Genomic DNA, 22670 nt, shown 5'->3' on the forward strand with positions numbered 1-22670 from the left:
AATTCCATTCCGACTCCAAACAATTTTCCTCACCCAAACGCCTGCGCTGCTGTTACAAACAAAGCAAAGTACCCCGGAGTCCAATGACTATCACTCCGAATCGTCCTGCTCCTCCTGCTCCACATCATCCTCCTCAGACTCCTGCTCCGAAGAGTCTTCCTCCCCAGTGCCTTGCACCTTGACTGGCACTTGAGTAGCACGTCCTTGAAGGGAGCCACTGTCGCGTATTGGAAGACTCATCAACGCCTGGTTGCTGGTGTCGGCTGGCGCGTACTGAAGACCACCAGCTCTACGATCGACTGGCGTGATCGCTTCCGTGGTAGGCTGCGCAGCTGGATTCACAGCTTGGGTAGGAGCGGCAGGGAGTGCGGTTCCGCCGGTCGAAGTCGTGGCGGCGGCGGCGGCGGCTGGAGCAGCAGTGCCTTGGCTATAAAGATGTTAGCACATTACTCACGGGTACATTCTCCTCGACGCAACACATACTCTCTGCACAAGTGCGGTCTTTTGACGCGAATACATCTGCCGCAAGGACGACCAGGATCGCATGGACGATGGCCACGGACACACTCAGTGCAGCGCGCGCGCTTGCCCATCCGAGTCTTCTTCGATCCCTTGGACGGCGGGGGAGGTGACTTCCTGCTCTCTTTCTTGCTGCTGTCGTTCGAGCCCATGCCGAAGTTGAGCTTGCCACGGGTGCCGTAGGTGTGCGCGGTGTCCATGGTGAAGTCGAGAGATTGAGCAGACTGTGAGGGTATTTATGATGACGACTTCCGGGACGCGCGCTGGTTTCAGCGAATGAAGTACGCGTGAGTCTGCCGAGGGAGGTTGGTGTCGTGTTCGGTGAAGATGTAGCAGATGTGTCGTGAAAAGATTTGTATAAGCGAGAAGAAGAGTGCTGAAGAACGGCTGCTAGCGCCCCCCAGAGTACGGAGCGGGCCATATTCGGCTTGCGAAGTGAATGACAATAGCGTTTCTCCTACCCAGTGTCCAAAAGATAGATGCAGCTATGCAGAGGCACATCGAAACAGACGCAGGATAATCGAAGACGTTTTCTAGTCTCTCTGATATACAAAGAGCGGCCCTGGCAAATCAGCGATGCAAAAGAAGCCGCAGGAAGCATTTGCGCGTATCGTGTCTAGTAGTGCGACAAGCAAACATGTCGGACAGAGATCGCACTTTGTCATATGGTACCTTCATTAGGAGACTGGATCCCCACACAAAGCGTGAGAATCGTATTTCACAAATGAGCACCGTTTGCACACGGAAGGCGACGTCACTGTTTTACACAGTTGAAGAAGCCGTTCAGATTCGGAGTAGCATTACTATCCCCTCCCAGCTGCTGTCATGCTCCGTGCGCTAGTACGAAGTTCGGTAGCAAGGCTGCAACGAGCCTTCAGTATATCCTCCTCGCAAGCAAGTGTTCGGTCTCAAATCCTAAAGCAATGGAACACGTCTCCACCGAAGACACGATCTCATCTTGTCAAACGCAATCCCCAAACACCTACGCTATGCGTTACGAAAACAAATGCCGCTTCAAATCATTTCCGCAAAACCATGCTACTCCTTCCCGCTTTCAGCATCGCCTATGGACACGCCGCTCCCAGCAACGACTCCAATGCAAGCTACGAGCCAGAACTGTTGGCCGCGCCAGTGTTGCCTGCGCCCGTGGTACCTCCGCCAGTGTTACCTGCGCCAGTATTGCCAGAGCCGGACGCGTTGTTCGTCGAGTTCGAACCGGCAGAGGGGAGAGGAACGCCCTGACTAAGGGACTGTCAGCTTACGATCTCCGACGCGCAAAAGCACAAAGGTGGAATCGAACTCACTCGACACAATCTTCAGGTCGACCGACATGTATGCATCGTCCGCATGGACGCGCACCGTCGCAGTAGCGATGACCTCTCAGACACTCGCTGCAACGAGGGCCTTTCTTCACCGGGACGGCCTTCTTCTTTGGCGGAGGTGGTGGTGGCGGCGGAGACTTCTTGTGCTTGTTGCGGTTCTTCAGCTTGCCATCTTTGAAGAGGCTGACGTCGCTCTTCTTTCTGCCGGTGTGCCAGCTTCGCGCCATTGTTGAGCTGAGGTGAGGTGAGTGCAGAGTGGTAGACGATGGTTGGATGGAGTCGCAAGTGTTGGGCGCAAGTTCCCACGTGTAGAGGTGTCGTGACAAATTTGTCGTGGTGAATTTGTACAGGCGAGGAAAAGCGCGGTCGACGTGATTAGCTAGCGTAGACCGGGGTTTCTTCGGCGTGCGAAGTGAATGACAATAGCAGGACTGGACTGGGTATTCCAGGAATGCTGGATTTGGACGACATGGACATATACGCCGTTATAGACGTGTCTAATGGACTAGGAAAACGAACAGGCGCTCTTCAAACTCCAACTCCACAGAGACGTGCTCCGAGAACTCGATAGTGGAGCAATGCCGTCGGGAAACATCCACGGGCAAAGTGCCAAACAACATTGCAAACGAAGCACTACATGCAGTGTCGGAGATGAAGCTCTCTCTCGGAAATGAAGTCTTCTCGACCATAGCAAAGCTCTACCCAGGCAACTTGAACTGCACAGATGGTGGTGGTCTCAATAAGTATCTGCTCGGTCTCGATTCGCAGACCAAGACTAGCAACACCTATACGTCAAGATACCGACAGCGAGAGAAGCCTTTCAAATACATGTATCCGCTCCTACTTCACATCTACCTTGTGAGAACCCTCCTCCTCCGGCACATCATCTTCGCGTTTGGCGTCGTCCGTGTCCGTGCCATTCCCAGGGTTGTCTGCATCGTCATTCGGCCATACGAGCGAGTCTCCCGCGCCGAAAGCGTTACCCGTCAACGCGGTACTGGAACCGGCGTTGTTGTTTCTCGCAGACGGAAGTGGCACACCTTGCCTGAGAATTTGTCAGCTCGTTCCCGCATAAGTGTCAACCCGCCGCTTACTCACTCAACGCAGTTTTCTGGACGGCCCACATGGATACAACGCCCGCATGGCCGCGCTCCATCACATGCCCGGTGGCCTCGTACGCATTCGCTGCATCGCTTGACTCTCCTCCCAAGGGTATTGTCCGTTGGCGGCTTCTTTGGCGGCGGTGGTGGTGGGTCGAACTCTTTCTCTGTTTCAGGGAGGTCCGGGTTGTAGGGCTTGTGGAGGCTGAGGTTTTGCTTCTTCCTGCTAGTCTCTTTGAGACGGTCCATTTTGATCGTAGGCCACGATACGTTTGAGTTGGAATGAGCGGAGAGTAGTTGAAGTCCACTGGACTTGGAGTGATGTGGTTGGGCTTTGTGATGATAGCGTGCAGGAAAGAGAAGAGTGGAAACAAGCAGCATGCCGGGGAAACGACGAGCATCGCATTAGCTTCGCCGCGAATGATCTAGCAGAACGAATTGAACTGCTTCGCTTGGCACGTAGTCAAGAACAGATTCCAGTATCACGCAAGCCGAACAATGTTGTGAGACGGGACGGCAAGATCGAGAGCTTTCCATTGGAATTCCTTGAGTCGGACACGTTTTGTCTGCTCGTTTGCGAGATCAATGGCATAGCACGAACGAATCGCCGCCGAGAGCTCATGCCATGGTCAAAGAACCAGACTATCGTGATCTTTGCCCACTTCAAATCCACCCAAGACTCCACTCCAAACGCCGTGAACCCAAAACGCCCGCGCTAATCCCAAGAGACAATGCCAAACTTCAATCATCTCCCCCCTCCTCCTCCTCGCTTCTCGGCGGCGAGTCATCTTCTCCCGTCCCCTGCACTTTCACCTGAACTCGAACACCAGTTCCGGTGAGGGCACCGCCTTCACGAATGGGAAGACCCATGAGACCTGGGTTGTCCGTGTCGAATGGGTGGTACTGAACACCGGTGGTAGGCTGTCCAGTTGTCGTGCTGTTTGTGCCGATGGTGGCAGGGGCGGTCCTGGTCGTTGCCGAAGCGGTTGCAGTCGGAGCGGTGGCAGGAGCACCGGCAGAGGGAAGAGGGACGCCTTGGCTGGAGAGATGAAGTCAGTACCTTATCTCGTGCAGATGTAGCGCGGCCTTTGACTTACTCGACGCAGTCCTGTGGACGTCCGACCTGAATGCACCGTCCGCATGGGCGCTGTCGGTTGCAATGGCGGTGTCCGCGCAAACACTCGCTGCAGCGAGTAGGGACGATGGGCGTTTGAGTGGGTGCTGGAGGAGGTGGTGGCGGCATGGTGCCTTTGCCAGAGTTCTTCTTGCCAGTTCCACGAGTGCGCGCCATTTTGACGGATGGTGGAAGTGGAAGTTGTGGAGAGAATGAAGGAAGAAAGATTATAAGTAGTGAAGCAGAAGTAGTCGACGAGGAGGCAGAGCTGGCGAGCACGGCCGTCGGCGGACCATCCCGGAGTGGTAGGTGAATTTGTTGCATTGTGTATAAGCGATCGACAATCAGAAGGAAGCATAGGTGAACGACATTCACTCTCGTACTTTGCTGCATTTGGAGAAACGATCGGTGACTTGGTAAGTATAGGCGAGGAACAAGTCGCCCTCCCGGCATGTCTGAGGGAGATGGTGGTATGTTGTATGCACGAAGCATAGCAAGTCTGTCGACCATGTACAATAGAAACGAACATAGAAATAACGTAGCTAAACTATCTATGAACAATGTATAAGAGGCAATCAGTAGTAACATGTTAGACAATCAGAGGAAACATAGGCAATGCTCCTAGCCGCAAGTCCCGTCGAACATTATTCATACATTGGTTTGCTGCAGCCTTGGGCGGTCATGGAGTCACTGTTCGAATGTTTCCCTGGCTTCGGCAAATGATAGCAAGCCTCGCATCGTGCAGAGCACAAATTAATATGGACTCCAACTCTGTCAGCTTGAGGAATAACGCACCAAACATCAGCATCTTCGTTGATAGTGTTGGTACAAAAAGCACATTCTCGAGGTGCACTGAACAGATTGCAGTCCGCCAGAAAACAATCTGACATGGAACCGCTTGCTTGCACTGTCGTCCGTGTTCCTCATCAAACGGGGACACGGTTGAGGCCGACATTCCAGGAGCGCAGCTTCATTGAGAGCCATAACGCTGTAAACACCCCATGCAGCTGCCGAATGCTACTATATCGTCCGCATCGTCGATGCGGCAGAGGGAGAGTACCCTTGCCAGCTAAGCGTTACTGAACACTTATGCCATCGCTGTACTTCAGCAAGCAGAAGGGGTGGAGCGATAATGCGGTGCCGATCAGCACAGTCAAACCGGAATGGGTCACTTTAACAGGTAAGTTCATCGATGCAAAGTGGCATGTGATAACGTCTAGCGTGAGACACGTAACCCTTTGGCGAAGCGCCGCATATCGTGCTGTCAGATCCAACGATATGCTTAACGTCGGGCTGAGCAACGCATGAATTTATGCTTGCATCTTGGCCGTACACCCAGTGTAGACCGGAGACATTCATTCGCAGGTACCAGAACGATCACTTCAATGCTTTGGCTTTAACAGCACCATACGTCGGGATGAAAAGCCTCCCTGCTCGTTTTGGTAAGCTGCACACGCTGCACGCATTTGGTTTCCGGACAAGGAAAGGAAATTTCCGCTTCCGGCTCCGAAGGTCAAAGAGCGCTATCTTCTCGCCGAGAGCAGTGGAAACACAATTGGTAGTACTGTTGCCCCAAATTCCATTGCATTTGTTCATGTACGTCGTGGAGCACTTGTGGTTTTTTTCAGGTGTGTAGCCATGTTCAAAATGTTCTCGATCTCGCAGCAGCGTCCAGCTCCACCTCACTTCTTGCCTCCGCACAGAATTCCATCCAGGAATCTCTGGTAGACTGTCTTCTTCTTCTGCAGATTCTCGTCCCAGACATCCGCGGAACCTTCTCCGGGAAAGGTACCAGGAATCCAAGAGTATTTGTCGGAGACGCCCTGTTCGCAATTGGTCAGCGAGCCGCACGACCTTAATCTGAGATGGAAAGACAATAGGACTCACCCAAAGGGTCATACCAACACATCTCTTCGTCGCAAGACAACTGGACGAAACATTATAGTACACCTCAGCCTGAACCGCCGTCTTCGCCGGAGTCGCGGGAGTATTCATCCTCACATCCAACTCAGTATAAGCAACATCCACACCCAGAGCAGTAAAGCTCTGCAGTCTGTTCGTGAGTTCGACTCGTCCTGGTGCAACACCGCCTCCGCTAGACGTGGTCGGCTCAGAGGTGAGATGTGCTTGAAATCCGACGCCATGAATTGGTCCACCCTTCGACTGGATGTATTTGACGATGCGTTGGGCTCCGGCGGCTTTGACGTCGGAACCTTCGAGGCTGTAGTCGTTGTAGAAGAGTTTGGATTTTGGTGAGGCGGCGTGGGCGAGCTTGAAGGCGATGGGGAGGAAATCTTCGCCGAGGACGCGGTAGAAGACGCTGTTGCGGTAGGTTCCATTTTCTTCCAGGGCTTCGTTTACGACGTCCCATCTGTACGTCGAGAGATGCAAGGGTTAGCGTTGACTGCCGAAAGAGGCTGACACTGGACGACTTACCTCGTGCAAACGTCCTTATACCGCCCCGCAAGCGTATCAATATGATTCTTCATAACAGCAGTGAGCTCAGCCTTGGTGAAGTTTCCATTGGCAACCCAATCAGGCAGCTGACTATGCCACACCAAATTATGGCAATGGATCTGCACGCCGTGCTTCCTAGCGTAGTCGGCATACTTGTCCGCGCCAGCGAGGGTGAAGTTGTTTTGCTGAGGCTCGGTGAGACCCCACTTCATGTCGTTCTCCGGAGTGATGCTAGTTGTCGATCGTTAGCAGATATCGGGAAGCTGGAGATATGGATCGATGTACGAGTTGAAGTCAGCTTTGTTGCCGTAGATCGATGCTTCCACTGTGTCGTTGCGGAATGTGACGGCGGTTCCGATCCAGTCGCGGCCGCGGGATTGCATGGCTTCCCAGAGACCTTTGGGTTTCGGTCTATTCGCTGTCAGAGATGAACCAAGGTCGACGATGGTGATTTTTGCTCACGCATGTGGCGTTGCGACGGCATTGCCAGCCATCGCCAAGGCGGCGAGGACGCTGTTTGTGAGAAGCATGATGAAGTCGATATGCTGTGCGGTCGTGTTGGTCAACAGCATGGCAGGATGAATAGCGACATCTTTATATGGAAAGTCTGCGATTGCACATTAGCCTTTGAAGTCGGTCTCAATTTTAGCCGTGAGGTTGACCGCCAAAACGGATGAAACGAATCGTTGCCACCAAGCCGTATACCTCGATGCCTACCTTTTCTCGCCTCCTCCATATCCGGACTGAACTTGCGGGTAAATGCTCAATTCGGTTGCGACGGTCCGGTACGCCATGCAAGCCTGCCCCATTCATTGGCGAGCGTTCTCGTGACCCTGCATGTGGTTGTGTACAAGCTGGATGTTCCTGCGAAGATCTCCCGTCGCTTGGAACCTGGAGAAAGTCTGGGGAGAAAACGGTGGTGGTCGATCCGGGTAAATTTGCACGAGACGAGCTCGGATCGTGGCGAGGACTGCGGAGAAATGGATGTTGATTCAGCCTTACACCATCTTCGAGTTCGCCGCACCGAGAAGGACTTTTGCTGCCGGGTGATTGTACAGCACGGCTGTGCGGATGCAATTCGTGGCGCCTGCATGTCTTCTATTCTGGCATTACTGACATCTGCCTTGCTTCGGATCGGGCAAAGAGCGAGAAGTGTATGTGCGAAACCCCGTTCGTCGATGTCTGCAGGCTCTTAGGTGGATGACGGCACAGTCTGCCGCCGTTGAAAGTCGCAGAGAGTGCGTGTGCCATTCTAGCGCACTACTCCCGAGCCCAACACTTTGAAGACTCCATCTGCACGAGCGGTAATAGATCGAGACATCAGCAGGCGGTACTTCGCATCGTCACCATGCCGCAGGACCATGATATGCGACGACAGACCGCAACTCCGACGTCGGACCAATGGCCTTCAGGTCTGCGGCAGAATCAGGCACAGATGCTGGGTGCGCTGTTGAAGGTCACCGAGATGCTTCTTGATGCAGGACTCGAATGGCTTTCCATGTGCGGTGTGGCTCCGGCAGGTACACCCACTGCCTGCCATGATCCGTCGGCGCTTCACCGAAGGAATGCAGCGAATTCTGGATAGAGTGATATTCGCTTGAGATATTTTTGCAATTCTGGAGTACGCAAAGCTCTTGGTCATGTCGAGTGGTCGGATTCCGCCTCATCAGTCGCCAATACCGTCCACCTATCAGCAATACCGCCGTCACCTTTCACCTTCGTCATCAGTCTCATTCGAATTCCATTTTGATCTCCGCATCTGCTTAGCCAGTAATGCCCGACAAGAATCCAGCCCTCGCCGGCTTCGGCTGCATATTATTGTTCCACGGGCACGCGCCACCCTCGGCAGAGTTTTGACCCGGAATCCACGAGTACTTGTCAGACACACCCTGCACGCGCATCATCAGCAATCAGAGGTCCAAAGCCGACAAATCCCAGTTAGATTGACGACAACTCACCCAAATACTCATCCCAACACATCTCGGCACAGCAACACAGCTGGCAGCAATGTCCTTGTACACCTGCCTCTGCGTCTCGAGCTTGCCGGAGTCGGAGGGCATAGTCATCTTGACGTCGATTTCGGTGTATGCGACATCGACGCCGAGGTTAGTGAAGCCTTGGAGGGTGGAAATCATGGAGGCGAGGGTGGGTTTGTAGGTGATGCTGAGATGGCATTGGAGACCGACGCCGTGGATGGTTTGGCCGGCGGCTTTGATGAGATTGACGATGCGGCGGGCGCCGGCGGCTTTGGATGCTGGGAAGAGGTCAGTCATGGCTCGGATGGAGGCCCGCGGGGAAGGTCCGAGAGAAATATCGGAACAGTTCGCGGGTCTTCTGCGATGGTGTCTTACGAGAGGTCTCAAGATTGTAATCATTGTAAAAAAGCTGGGAGTTTGGCGACGCAGCCTTGGCAAGCTGGAAAGCAAGTGGGATGAAGTCATCTCCGAAAGTCCTCCTGAAGACGCTGTCACGAGTGGTGCCGTCCTCGTTCAAAGCTGTGCGCGGAGTCAGCACGGAAGACTCATGGAGTCGAGTGGGCGGATGGACGTACCTTCATTCACGACGTCCCAGCGTGTGCAGACATCTAAGCGGGAGGTCAGTCGATGCACCAAAGAACAGGAAGCGATCGCAAGCTAAAGCCTGCTGATACGCCGTTCAATCCCACCTTTGTAGCGTCCAGCAACGGCGTCAATGTGAGTCTTCATGACAGCAGTCAATTCAGCTCGGGTCCAGGAGCGTCCACTGGAAGAGGAATCTGATCAGCCCCAGTCCAGAAAATTGAACGGACACCAGCCTCTGTCATACCTGACCCATCCCGGCAGCTGGCTGTGCCAAGCGAGAGTGTGGCAATGAAGCTGAATCCCATTCTGCCTTGCATAGTTGGCGTATTCATCGGCGCCAGCCCAGTTGAATTGGCCTTGGTTTGGCTGGATTTCGGCCCACTGGAACAAAGAAGCAGGTTAGCACAGGCCTAAGAATGTTGGAGAGGTGCATTGTACCTTCATGGCATTCTCGGGCGTGATACTGCAAGCCGTGGAAGTTAGCAAGTGCCTGCCAGACATTTTGGAAGAAAGCCTGGAGCACCTACGAGTTGAAATCGTTCTTGTTTGTCCAGATGGCACGCTCTGCGGCATCATTTCTGAAGGTCACGGCAGTTCCAAGGAATTTGCGACCCTTGGCCAGGAAGGCTTGCGCCAGACCTCCGCTCTGACGCTTGTCGAGAGAGCTATTGACTATCAGTAATGATGTTCGAGATCAGAGGGTTGGGCATGGCGGTGTATGCCACTCACTCAATTGGCGAGGCGGTGGTCAGACCGGCCAGCGCCGCAACGGCGAGAAGGGCGTTGGAGAAATGCATGCTGGTAGGTCGTGAGGAAGTATCGATGTGAATGGTGATGATTCGTGCAGGTCGAGGAGGGAGGGAGCGGTCTTAATGTACCCTGCGCCGAGAAGCATCTCACCTCTCGTTCGTGGAGGGCAATATATCCGTCGAGCCACTTTCTAGCGCCATATAGATTGGGATGCATTCGCTCGAGACAGCGCCAAGTTGCCAGGAAGCCAAATCAGTCGTAGTGCGCGCTCTAGGCGCATTTCGGATAGATGAAGTCGCATCGTTGACCGCACAATAGACGACTCTGTGCTAGCTGTGGAAGTGGAGGAGGTGAGCTGGAGTTCAGACATGACGTTGTTTTTCGCATTCCCGCAGCGTCTAGACAGGCTTGCCCATTCGACGGAGCATATAGTGCGAGGATGTCCATGTCTCATACGCCCAAGTCTCCGTCCCAATAGTTCGTTTCAATCCTGCTTCGTTCACCAAGGTTCCACCAGCGGACCTTCCAGAACAAGAAGGTCTGCTATCCTGGCAGAATTCAGCCTTGGGATTGGTAAGGGTTCAAGCAAGTCGCACAATGATGGAAGACGGTTCTGTTCTGTCCTTCCTAGTCAAGACAAGTACATGCGAATCACATGCACTCGACCGGATTCGTTCCTCCATACAGGTTGCTTCCATTGGGTGTCGCTTCAAATGCGGGGTGCAGGTCGTTGTAGTTGCGCTTGTCGGTCCGGATAATTTCATCACGGTGCCTTACCTGAGACACCTGCTGGGCATGGACCTTGCAAGTTCAACCGGCGTATAGATGAAGCACCACGTGGTGGGTTACCTTGCCATGTTGAGTACTAGGCAATTCGTCCGTCGTTGCCACGCTCTTGCTCGAGGCTCGTCAAGAGGTTTCGTTCTCGGCTGCGAGAGTGAATCCGGCTGATTGTTGTTCTCGGGGCGAGGAATGGCCTGGCGGCTGAAACTCGGTTCAGCCAGATCATTGGAGGGCGCCCGGCAAATAGCGATAAGAGGTGGGCCGGCGGGTCGTGGTGATCAATCCGTTCCCGCTCTCCAGAATGATTGACTCGCTTGCACGTTATAGTGGTCGGAGCCAGTCCAGAAAAGGCCAGAATCGACTGATGTGTACCCGCAGTCCAAGCGGTCGAGCTCGGAGCATTGTCTTCAGTATCTCGACCTAATGCAAGGTTATATGCATTCGCGACAGAGGGCTTACATCTTCGCCTCTTTTCGTGGCCGCCAACGAAACCGATGCAGCTTCTCGAATCTGCTTGTGTTGGTGGTTTCTGGATGTGAGTGTAGGAAAAGAATCGAGTTGGTGGGAGAGCAGAAGGTGCGACGAGACAGAATGAATGCTTACATTGTGCTCTGAGGACTGCCGTGACCAAGCCTGCGGTGGGAGCACATGTGTACAGACCACAGCTTTGATACAGACCACAGCTTGGTACAGTGCCAGCCTCACCTCTTGGCTGGTGGAGAGCACTCGCGGGTGGAGAAGTCCCAAGAGTGGGTCTGACGCACACGCCCAGCTGGAGGTCTCTCGAGCATCAGTCACGCATGCCATGAGGTATGAGGTATGAGGTGCGGTATCAGACGTTCTGGATTGTGGTTCTCAGCTCTTTTCCGTGGCTCCATCGTCCTGATCACTCGTCTCGCCAGTCCAAGCCGCGCTCTCTTCATCCTGCCCGCAGCGTCCGTCGCGAGGAAGCTCGGATACCTGTCCATGCGTTCCGCACGCTATTGCCACGGCCTCTGGGCGGCACCGTCTCATGCCTTGGTTCGCAGGGAGATTCCGGAGGTCTTCGCGCACTCGTCCGTCGTTGCTTTGGGAGGACCGCTACGGGCTTCGAGACGATGTTGAAAATGGGCTCTCTGGAAGATGTCAACAAAGCAGTACCAAGGTTGTGCCGGCGCTGGCAATCGTCCGTGGTGGAGGATGTAAAGACGAAGATGCCGAGTTGTCAGCGAGTGTGAGAGGAAAGAAAGAGCTCACGCTTACGCCAAGACTTTTATTCCCTCGGGTGGACCAAGCTCTCCCAAACTCCGAACTTCGTCTTCCTCGACGACACAACAAACCACCTCCATACCGCAAGCAGTATCATACGAGTCCTCACACTTCCGCCTGCGATCCCTTCCAGTCGGCGTCCGCGCTGATATTCTGCCTTCCGACTTCCATTCTATGAAGCCTCGCCTTCCTGCTCCTGGTCCGACGGCCTCGCTTTCTTCAAGATCATCAGGACAGCTCCCGATTGCTATGATGTGTGGTCAAGACGACCTTGCTGCAATCCGGCTGGCAGAAGATGCAGGGCGATAATATGGAAGAGCTCGAGGGCAGGAGATGCGACATCAGGCAAGAGTCGGCATGGCGTGGAGTACACAATGTGCCTTGGTGCGGGACGATGGGGCTTGAGTTTGGCAAGGTGAACTGATACACACGCTGCTGGACGGCTTTGATGCCTCAATGGACGAGTGCGGTCTCATCATCTGCGCTTGAGGACAGGGACGAGCCTGCTCGAGTTCGAGCATGGGTAGGCTGCATCGCCTGGTGCTGCAAGTTCACAGTGGCTTTGTCAGGGCCTGGAAGCAGGTCCTCATGTCGGCAACAGCTGTGTCGGAGAGGCTACACAAAGGTAGGCGGACATTTCGTTTTTCCTTTTTCCCTCCCGCAGCCATCCTTCGACCATAAAATGTCAGACAGTTGGATCGCCGCCTGCTTGGTCTAGGCTCGTTATCCAACCTCGAGGCACAGTACCGCCGCCAACTGGCTGCCGATCTCCATTCCCGCCGACTTGCCCGACGACATCATTCGCGAGATTTCGCCATTACACACTGAATGACTGGTACCGTGACAGCGGAGTGGTTTCTTCCGCATCCGGCTCACATCTTCTCATTCGACTGTCTTCTGTGCGAACACTCGCCGAACACCGTCTTCTCGGTGCGATCCTACCTGACCTGCTTCTACATTTATTCCGATACCCAGCTCAGTCTCCAGTATTCCCGCCTGTGGACGAAAGTCCGCGAATCCACTCTGCGTCACCTGCCGACAGAGCCGGCAACAGCGCCTAAAGATCACTGCGAATGGAAAACTTCCAACCCTCGGTCTGTATCGTCTTCTCGGAAGCAGAGTACGATCTATGAGGTATGACGACCGAACCGAGCAGTCTCCTTCCTGTTGCTAGTCCGTCTCTCTCACAGAGCAGATTTTCGTTGCTCGCGCACTGTTCCATCGCCACTGGTACCTGCATCTGTCTCTGTAAAAGGCAGCAGCTGTGTATCCATCCTTTCCATGCTTCTGGCACCAGTGTATGTACACTGCAGCAATTCCTCCTACATTCATCCCGAAGACTGCCGTCGCAGACTCCGTGCAACGGCTAAGCTTCGCTGATGTTCACATCCAGACAAGTGTATCCTCCTTCATCCAATCGCAGCAGTGTGATTGACCCGCATTCACTTGGCGGCCCGCTAGTTAAGCGCCCACCCGCGCCCTACACGTGTGATCCTCGCGCTTACCTCGTTTCCGTTGCCGACTTTGGAAACCGTGGATTCGGAACTTCATGTCGGTTTATGAAACAGGAAATCTTGTACTTTCATTGACACTACATATTGCCCAACAATCGACGTGGTATAGACACCACATATACCATTGTTGCTGCAACAGCTTCCAGCGGCTCGCCCGGACATCGACGCAGGGCATCCCAGTCCACACCCCAGACTCCGCCCCACCAGTAAAGTCAACCACTCCGGGATCTCGAAAATCAACCTCATCTTACATCTCATCACGTTTCGCCTTTTCCTTCCGTGTCTCGAAGCTCTCCGAGTCCTGTGGCGGACGTCACCTTCCATCGCCGGACACAAGAGCCTCACCGGTATCGCACGCTCCACCAGATCTTCGGTCACCGCTCCACTGCCCGACACCAACGATGGCGACTCACGCCTCACCTCCGCTGAGCGCCGGCGTGGCGGATGAGAAGATGACGGCCTATGCGGAGCACGATTTGAAGAACTCAAGCCCGACACGGCATGATGGGTGAGAACAGAGGTGGCGACCAATGGCCGGACTTCAGCTGATGTGACTTTTCAAGCCACGACGATGTCGCACAATTCGAGTTTGATCCTCAAGCAGAGAAGAAGCTGCGGCGAAAGATTGATATGTACATTGTGCCCACTGTGGCTGTTTTGTATTTGTTTTGCTTCATTGATCGTGCGAACATTGGTGAGTATCGTGACTTTCGCCTGCTGCTGGACTTGTATGACGGATGCTGATCGGTCGGCAGGAAATGCGAGAATTGCTGGTCTTGAGAAGGATCTGGGCATCAACCCGAAGTCGTTTCATTACAACATCATCCTCAGCTGCTTCGTACGTGTGATGAGAGCATGCCTCCAAGGCTGCCAATTTCAATTTGACCTACCCTCAATACCGCTAACACTTTCCTCTCCACCGCTCACAGTACATAAGCTACATCGTCTTCGAGATTCCAGCATCCATACTGGCAAAAGCACTCGGTCCAGGCTGGTTCATCCCAGCCACTGCCCTCGGCTTCGGAATCCTTACCGTCTGCTGCGGCTTCGTGCACACCTTCTCTCAGATCTGCGGCGTGCGTTTCCTCCTCGGCATCTTCGAGGCCGGTATGCTTCCTGGGATCGCATACTACATGTCTCGCTGGTACCGTCGCAGCGAGCTCGCGTTTCGAATCTCATTGTACCTTGTCACAGCACCCCTGGCAGGCGCTTTTGGAGGACTTTTCGCTTCGGCTATTCTCAAGCTGGATCATTTTGGCAGTCTGCATTCTTGGAGGATGATCTTTGGGATTGAGGGAATTATTACCATTGGTATCAGCTTGATTGCTTTTTTCACTCTGACCGATCGACCGGAGACGGCGAGGTGGCTCACACCTGCGGAGAAGGCGTTGGCTATTAACAGGATTTATTCGGAAAGAGTCGGGCAGAAGGATGTGTTGGATCGGATGGATGTACGTTCATCTGCAGTCAAATGGCTTGAATACTTTGCTGACCATTATTTGCAGAAAACCAAGCTCAAACGCGGCATCTTCAATCCTGTCGGCCTCGTCAACGCGGTCATCTTCCTCTTCGACAACATCACCGTCCAGGCACTCGGATTCTTCCTTCCGACGATCGTAAGAGGGATCTATCCCAAACAGACTGTCATCCAACAGCAGTTGAAGACTGTTCCTCCATATGGTCAGTCCTTCCCATCCGGATCGACCTGCAGTAATACTCACATGCTTCGCAGTCGTTGGCGCCTTCTGCAACCTCGTAATCCCCTTCGCCAGCTCGAAAACCAAGTACGCCCACCACATCCTAATCCTCTTCCACCCGACACCACCGAACTGACGCTCCAATCCAGCAAACGAGTCCCCTTCTTCATCATGTGTGCGCCTCTCGTCATGATCGGATACATCATGTTCCTGGCCACCGGTGTGAAAGACGGACAAATTCGGTACGAGGAAACGCACCATGTGGAGAAAAGGTTGAGATGCTGACAATGATGGAACGACAGATATGGCGCTACATTCATCATCGTCCCAGGCGCGTTCGCGTTTGGAGCACTGTGCACAGCTCATGCTAGTGCGAATGCCGGTTCAGACACGGCAAAAAGCTCCGCCATCGGAACCACAGTCATGTTTGGCAACATCGTGATCCTCCCCATCATCAACCCTCCTCCTCATCGTATCCCTCAGCTAACAATCTCCATCTCTAGGGCGGCTTGATCTCGACCTGGTCCTTCGTCAGCACCGACGCACCGAATTACCCGATCGGCAACGGCCTCAACCTCGCCACCAGCACCTCGATCCTCGTACTCAGTATTGCACTGCTGTGGTGGATGAAAGCCGATAACCGCAAGCGAGACTCTCGGAACGCGGATGCGGAGTTGGCGGGACGAGAGCAGAAGGAGATTGAGGATTTGGATTGGAAGCATCCGGGTTTCAGGTGGAGGCCATGAAGTGGTACGAGAGCGGAGCATGAGAATCGTGTGGAAAGAAGGCTGCGTGTACAGATGTGCTAAGTCATGGCACGGGTATCTCATCGGCCGACAGCTACTACGAGCCAAATAGAAGTCGAGCGAACCGCATCGACTCCTGGTATCACATCTCCTTTGGCCAGACGTATGCCATACATTCAAGATCCTGACCATAAGTCTTTGACCTTGGGTTGGACCATCCCGCTCGGCCTTCAATGCAGATGTCATTCCACCTCGTGTTCCGCGCTGTCTCGCTGTTGCTCCAGCTCTTCAGTATCCCCAATATCCCTTCACCAACCAAGCCGAGTAACCCGCCAGTCCATTCAGCACCGCTGCCGTGACGAAGAACCCAAATGCACGTCCCTTGCCCATGTAGTTCTTCGAAGTGATGCCAAATTGTGCATGCGCCACTCTTGCAACAAACAACGCACTCAGTGCCCATGTCAGAATCCTCTTGTCTCCTCCATTGCTCTCGACCAGTCCGGATACTGAGGCAAAGCGTCGCTGTTAGTACTGCGCTGAGTATACGAGCTCATGGGTTCGGCATACGTATAAGGCACAATGGGACGTTCTCAAGAAAGTTGCCTTGGGCACGCACCGATGCGAGGAGGGGATCGTGCTCGGGATTCCCGCCGGAAGTGGGCGAGATGGCGGATTTGGCGTGCATGCGTTGGCGGATTACGAGGGATTGGAGGTAGGTGTAGTAGAGGCCGAAGGGCAAGGCGAAGGAGCCCGTCACGGAGAGGGAGTTTGCGAGGCCGACTGGAGGGCTGTCAGATGTGTTGGAGGGACGTGGAGGAGGGCGTTGATATACCTTGGGTTGCCATTTTGAGGGTGGATGTGAGGTTTGTGGGTTGTTGTTGTTGGTATGGATGTGTTGTATATATGTGTTGGTCGGAGATGAAAGTGGTATCTTGGGAGAATTGTACGAGTTGTCGTTCTTGGGAGGATGGACGATCTACGGTAGAACTCTAGCTGAATCGTGGTCAGCTTCGGGGACGCCGTCGGCCAAAGCGGACTGAACTCCGCAAAGTGGTCCTTTCGGAGCATTTCACGATCACTCTTCTTCCTCTTCGACAACCTCGTCGCGACCCTCCAACTCTACGGCATTCTCATCTTCATCATGTCCCACTCGACATGGCCATGCATTCGAAGAACACGCCTCTTCGTACCTCGTACAGACCCTTCGATCCTCCTCTCGCTCCTCGAATTCTCCCGACCGAAAACGACCCGATATCGCACCGCTTTCGAATCGGGCGACCGCATTTCTACCGCCAGCGACCGGAGAGAAAGCCATTTGAGACATGCTGAAAGCGGTCAGCTGGGATCTGCAAAAGCAGTGGGCGCAATGTCTGAGTCTGTCCGAAGACACACCCGGCAGACCGCGACAGCTGTGTCTCAGCAGTGCAATGGACATTGATGGGCAACGGCCATCACCGATAACCACAATGTCATGCGGTTTATGCTCTGAGTCGGAGGAGCCTCCGCGAACTGAAAGAGCAACGATCCTGGTCGGCACTGCGAGTGTCGTACACTGGAAGGGATGCAGGCTGGAGGAACGAGCAGCCTGACACGGTGTCATCAACTGGTACCACTTCATCGCCACCAGGTCCAAATGCCCGAATACGGGAAGGTGCTGCGAATAGCGAGGGAATGCTCACCATGCAGGAGATCCTGCTGTTGCGTTTGCCGGAGGCATCGAATGCCGCATCGTGCTATGACGAAAGCATGCGAGGATGAGATCACTTCGCTCCCCGAGACGACATCGCAGGTGCACGGCGAGGCTTAAGTCTTCGGGCGGATATGTCTCACCGTCGTCGCTTGCCCGTCCAGGCGAGTCGACGGGCAAGCGCTGGGGGCAGCGGAAGAGCATGGAGCCAGAGCCCGGAGGAGCGACTGAGCAGGTGCCAGTCGGCGTGACGTTGCCGAAGAAAGATGCGTGCACAACGACGCTCGGGAAGTGCTGGACACATTGCACCAAACATGCTCGTCTATCCTGTCGACGAGCGAGGTGAGCGTTCGTGGCAGACCGCGCAGTGTCGACATCGTGGCATGCAAAGCTGGCTCGCCAGGACGTTTGCTCAGAACTTTCCCGCTCGCGAGAGCGTGTCTATCTGGTAAGTGTTTCTTCCACGTCCTGGCAGTACGTTTCAGAGCCAATTCAGGCTCGGCCGTCATATCTATGTGGTGAGGTTGCACGGCTTCGCACGCAAAGCCGCCTGCAGTTCCCAGCGTTAAGGTGCTCGCTGCAATCGGTCAGTACATTCGTCGACTCTTTCTCCTTGACCTTTCTCATTACGCTCGCTTCTCCTCATCCTTCTCTCGCCTCCTCGGCGTCTTTCTCGACCTTTCGTTCCGCGACCTCAGGCCAGTTCCTTTGCCTGTCATTCCGTTTTTTATTCTTGCCCAAAGTGTCCTGAATCACATCGACTCCACATCCATGCCTCAAATTCCCGCCAAGGACCTTATGAACCCGAGAGCTGTTCAGGAGCCCGTTCCTCACGCGCCCAACAGAACGTGCAAGCGGAGGGTCTCAAAACCTTGCGACCTCCAGAAGTGCCAACGGAATCCTTCGTGGAAAACTTTGCAGGCGACGGTCACTGATCACAATCAAATCCCGTCCAAAGACTGTGCACCAAGAGTGGCACTCCTCCGATGTATCCGAGTTGTGCCGTCTGTGCCAACGCCTGGCGAAAACGAGCGACATGCCCGGGAATCTTGGACGCCGCGGACGACTGCTTGGATCTGGCGACCATACAACATGCCAGCATGGGCGAGGACGGAAACGAACCTCATTCGCCTCCTACACTTTGGCGTTGATGCTGCTCTTCGCACTTTTGAGCATTTGTGCATTTTCTCCTCGGCTCCCAAATCCACTCCACCCTTCCGGAAGAGCGATTCAACGGAGGAGAGATCTGATCATGGCAGAGATTGATGGCAGGCCAGGTCCTCACACCTGCTGGTATCGATGGGAGGAGCTATTGGTCCGGGACCCCTCTACGGGACAGATATTTCTTCCTTAATCTGGTCGTCCGCGGGAGTTATACGATGTCGATGTTGTCAAGAGAGCGCGAACAGGACCTGTGGGGTGCAGCAAAGGACATTCTTACAACGAAGTACCGAGCAGGTTGGGTGGACCACTGGCTTCCGGGCCAATGTCTAGGCCTCGATCTACAGATATGTTTCTGTCACTTGTCGCCGGAAAGATGACGGATGGCACTGCTAGTCGTCATGAACCTTGCGCTTGTGTTCCGGGGAACCACACTACCGAACGCCTTCGATGGTATCAGCCATCGATGGTATCAGGATTCGCGCTCGCGAGTTCGACAGCGAGCAGTTGAGTCAGAAGAGAATCTGGCAAGACGCCCTCGGACGGATATGAGATGAACATTATCGGCTTCCATTACTACACGGGCTACCGTCTCCTACGACGCGGATGACTTGAACGCAGCTCATGATGCCATCATCTGCGTGGCCATTTCGCTCCTCGAAAGTTCCTGCGCCTTCGTGGGCTTGTGCGTTGTCGACTCCTTGCGCATGACACCTGAGAACACCGGCGCGGTCTGCAGCTTAACACTTGGCTTCATCACCTCGCCAGTCTGTCGCCGGTGATCCTGGTCCGCAGGCGTGGAGCGTCATCTCCTTCAAGCTGTTCTCGTTTCCTCAGCTTTCGCGCAGATTGACCTGGTTATCACGACACTGGCGGATATGGATCGTAGGCAACGGACACCACGAATCTGCATTTCGACCGCGGTCATTATGGTTGCTTCTCTGGTATCGATGATCTACTGCGCGGAGGGACTAAGAAGCACAAGGTCAGCGCCAGCATCGCTTTGATCCAGCGCCTTCTTGCGGTATGCTGGCCGACAGTCTCGCAAGAGTTTGGAGATGGCTTTCTTGATGCGATCGACGCGAGCACAACAGCGCATGCTGCCGTTCATTGTGTTCAGCGAAGACTACAAATCCTTTGTTCCTACCGCATCGTCCACCGCGTCATCGGCGTGAACTGCGATCGGTGGGTTCATGCATGATACCGGCGTGCTCGCTTATGACGACAGTCGCACGCATTGTCGGGTGTGCTGACGATCTCGTCTGACACCGCGGATTCTTGTTCAACTGCTCGGTCATCTTGGCGGCATAGCTGTCGGTCTCACACTCGCTCACACCCGTCGGCATTCCCGGCGGCATTGGCGCCGGATCTGGACTATTCTTCAGTCGCCTTGACCTCAGCGTGCTGATGGCGAAGACGTCTGGCATCGGACCGCCCGGTGTCTGGAAGACGACTTCTTCTCTTTTGAGAGCGTGGTGGCTGCCGCTTTATTCGGCAAGCGATGCGCGCTCTTATCTCGGCCGCCTGGCGTCCTGGTACTGCACAGAGCAACCTTCTCCGCCGCAACCTCGACATGACCGTAACCGACGGCAAGGACTGGCCACTGGTCTGGTCCTGTCCCATCTGCCTCCGATACAGCTCTTGTCCGATCCTGGCCATTCAGCTTCGCCCACCCATCTTGCATCGCCGTACGATCCGAGCCGGTCATGATCTTTGCCTTCATCGTTGTGCACACCGGTGTGCTCAGCGTGCTAGGTGCGTCCATCTTTCTGAGATGGATGGATCCGTTCATACGGTCTCGAGAAGAGGGGTAGGGAAGAGGACGTATGCGCCGATGGCGGTGTTGAGAGTTGATGATATCCGAGTCACGGACGGAGTTGAAGCTACTTCTCATGAACGTCCGACTGCAGAGCATGTCAATGTCTTGCCGCGCGAGAATCTGAGCTTTGGGTCGGGTCGGCCTGATGACGGCGCAAAGCTGGACGAGAAGAAGGAAGATGGACATGGAAACATTGTCACGGGTCTAGCGGCGAAGCAGGAATTCGGCAATGCGACGGAGATGAAAGCGGACGATTTTCGTGCTGGCTCGCTGACACTCAACAATTGCTCGAAGAGAATTTGTACTGCGATGACGAAGTCGTTTGAAGCCATACGCTGACCGGATTGGAATCAGCTCCGAGCAAACACGATCGCAAGCTGGAGCACGAAAGCTTGTGCCGCCTCCGGCGCCCTTCAGCTCCTTCTCACTTCTGGTGTCAGCTACGCAAACTTCATATGCATCTCACCACCACTGGTTGCATCGCCAGGATTTTACCCCAGATCTCGTACTCGCACTGGCCACTTATTCCACGCGGGATCATGGAGTTCATGGACAGCCCTGCGAGTCATCCCACTCTACGAACCATGTCGACAATAGTTGCGAAGCTTCTGAAATGAGGGTAGCATGTCAGCAGGCCGCATTCGGGCATCGGCAGCTTACTTTCCAGGAGTCCAGACCGCAACGGCCCAACGATGCTTTTCGGCGGTCAGCTTTGAGCGTTTCCTGCGCCCTGGAGGTGCCATATTTCTCCGTGTTTGGACTGCCAGGATCGAGAACTTGGTCCTATCGGCTTTCGAAGGTTCACACATCTGACGGGTCAATGATCAGCAAGGTCCTCCACCGCAACACCACGTTCAGTCCCTAGCAAATTCAATGTGGTCACTATTGAACTTTTGCGAAAGCTTGCTATTTGCAGACAGGCGATGTAACGATCCAGCACGAGCGGACCAGGCTGGCGGTGGAGCTGAGTCGAAAGCTTCCGTCGAAAATCGTGCTTGGCAAGCCGCTCGAGCATTGAAAAGCTTCGGGTGCCCTTCTCCAATTTCACTTCCTTTTCCTCGCAACACTCCCGGACTACCACAACATCTCATTCACCATGAAGACCACACTTGTTCTTTCCGCTTTGTGCACCGCTGTTCTGGCCTTTGACCTCGCTCACATGGGCTTCGAGAACGTCCCAGGCGTCGGCGGATCCAACATGCTTCGCCCACGCGGCACCGACTGGTCCAAGTGGAAGAAGACGGTACGGCTCTCTTGATCCCGTTGCCACTCAATCACTGACAGATGTGTCCAGTGCGTCAACAACAACGACGAGTGCAAGGGAAATTGCGCCATGGTGCCATGGTAAGATCAGCTCCCCCACAGAAGGCCTGCGGGTCCAGTTCTGATGCATGCACGTTCCGACTGAGCTTCCACTGACCATTCTCCAGCGTCGGGTAAGCTCAACAAATCGAAGAACTGCAATCGAGCAATTCTCTGGTCCCTCGGCCACAGATTCGAACCTGTACCGAGAATCTGACGAACGAACCGTCGCTGACCTTTTGCTCTTCTGTTTCGCAGCGAATTCAACGCTGGCGAGGTAAGACAAAACGCAGAAGGACCGAACGCCCGTTCGAAGCTGCATTCACCTTCCTCTTCGTGCCTTTGCTGACTGGTCCATCTTTCAGGACAACTGCTACAAAAAAGAGTGCTATTGTACAGCAAGTGGCCTCTTCAGATAACGTCCCTGTCCTTGGCTAACTTGTGATACGCAGATCCAGAACGTGCGGTAAGCAATTTGGAGGATATGAGACCTGTGGCTGGAAATTTTCTCTCGATCTTTGCCAGCAGGTCTCATATGCTCTTCCTGTCTTCTCCGTTCGAGTCTTTGCTGACCGTGCACTGCATCAAGGCCCTTCTGCGAATGTAAGAACGAACGACAGAACGCCTGCAGCTGTCCGAGATTGTCTCTCGGGCTATGCCAGCAGGTTACAGTCTGCCCTTGTACCCTGTTCGAACTATTGCTAACCTTTCTGTCCTTCTGTTTTAGGTCAATTTGCCGGGAAGACGGTGGTAGACGCTTGCCGCCGCGGCGACTTCCCGCGCGGACAGAGTTGGTGTGTCTTCAGTGAGTATCCCGTGCAATTTCCGACAGCGGAAGGCGAAATTTCGACGTCGAGGAATAAACACAGCTGACTCTTGTACCCTGTTCA

The 22670-nt window shown here is 54.3% G+C and overlaps 7 protein-coding genes across 7 annotated transcripts; 1 reads left to right on the forward strand and 6 right to left on the reverse strand.

The window, feature by feature from the left end:
* Positions 1-90: 90 nt before the first annotated feature.
* On the reverse strand, positions 91-719 carry MYCGRDRAFT_94844 (uncharacterized protein; the record flags this gene model as incomplete). Its single annotated transcript, XM_003850906.1, has 2 exons — positions 91-427; positions 568-719. 2 exons carry the CDS (start codon positions 717-719, stop codon positions 91-93), a joined length of 489 nt encoding a protein of 162 aa, XP_003850954.1.
* Positions 720-1622: 903 nt separating this feature from the next.
* Positions 1623-4232, reverse strand: MYCGRDRAFT_94845 (uncharacterized protein; the record flags this gene model as incomplete). Its single annotated transcript, XM_003850905.1, has 7 exons — positions 1623-1761; positions 1824-2075; positions 2361-2474; positions 2882-2886; positions 3020-3253; positions 3755-3980; positions 4039-4232. The coding sequence occupies 7 exons, from the start codon at positions 4230-4232 to the stop codon at positions 1623-1625; spliced, it is 1164 nt and encodes a 387-aa protein (XP_003850953.1).
* A 1505-nt stretch (positions 4233-5737) lies between these two features.
* MgXYN1 (putative endo-beta-1,4-xylanase) lies at positions 5738-7084 on the reverse strand (the record flags this gene model as incomplete). The annotated part of the gene is made up of 5 exons (XM_003850904.1): positions 5738-5878; positions 5943-6426; positions 6492-6743; positions 6798-6923; positions 6975-7084. 5 exons carry the CDS (start codon positions 7082-7084, stop codon positions 5738-5740), a joined length of 1113 nt encoding a protein of 370 aa, XP_003850952.1.
* A 1003-nt stretch (positions 7085-8087) lies between these two features.
* On the reverse strand, positions 8088-9892 carry MgXYN2 (putative endo-beta-1,4-xylanase; the record flags this gene model as incomplete). Its single annotated transcript, XM_003850903.1, has 9 exons — positions 8088-8401; positions 8471-8766; positions 8864-9007; positions 9064-9096; positions 9178-9254; positions 9318-9454; positions 9512-9536; positions 9601-9738; positions 9803-9892. 9 exons carry the CDS (start codon positions 9868-9870, stop codon positions 8276-8278), a joined length of 1044 nt encoding a protein of 347 aa, XP_003850951.1.
* A 3581-nt stretch (positions 9893-13473) lies between these two features.
* On the forward strand, positions 13474-15811 carry MYCGRDRAFT_110299 (uncharacterized protein; the record flags this gene model as incomplete). The annotated part of the gene is made up of 9 exons (XM_003850884.1): positions 13474-13876; positions 13932-14062; positions 14124-14206; positions 14298-14819; positions 14874-15048; positions 15101-15152; positions 15215-15307; positions 15368-15503; positions 15569-15811. The coding sequence occupies 9 exons, from the start codon at positions 13770-13772 to the stop codon at positions 15809-15811; spliced, it is 1542 nt and encodes a 513-aa protein (XP_003850932.1).
* A 288-nt stretch (positions 15812-16099) lies between these two features.
* Positions 16100-16565, reverse strand: MYCGRDRAFT_45128 (uncharacterized protein; the record flags this gene model as incomplete). Its single annotated transcript, XM_003850902.1, has 2 exons — positions 16100-16317; positions 16379-16565. Coding segments are annotated over 2 exons (405 nt in total), but the record flags the coding sequence as incomplete, so codon positions are not given.
* A 3257-nt stretch (positions 16566-19822) lies between these two features.
* MYCGRDRAFT_94850 (uncharacterized protein) lies at positions 19823-20664 on the reverse strand (the record flags this gene model as incomplete). Its single annotated transcript, XM_003850901.1, has 2 exons — positions 19823-20138; positions 20333-20664. 2 exons carry the CDS (start codon positions 20662-20664, stop codon positions 19823-19825), a joined length of 648 nt encoding a protein of 215 aa, XP_003850949.1.
* Positions 20665-22670: the final 2006 nt, after the last annotated feature.

The sequence above is a fragment of the Zymoseptoria tritici genome, chromosome 7 (genome assembly GCF_000219625.1).
Source record: "Zymoseptoria tritici IPO323 chromosome 7, whole genome shotgun sequence".
NCBI lineage: Eukaryota > Fungi > Ascomycota > Dothideomycetes > Mycosphaerellales > Mycosphaerellaceae > Zymoseptoria > Zymoseptoria tritici.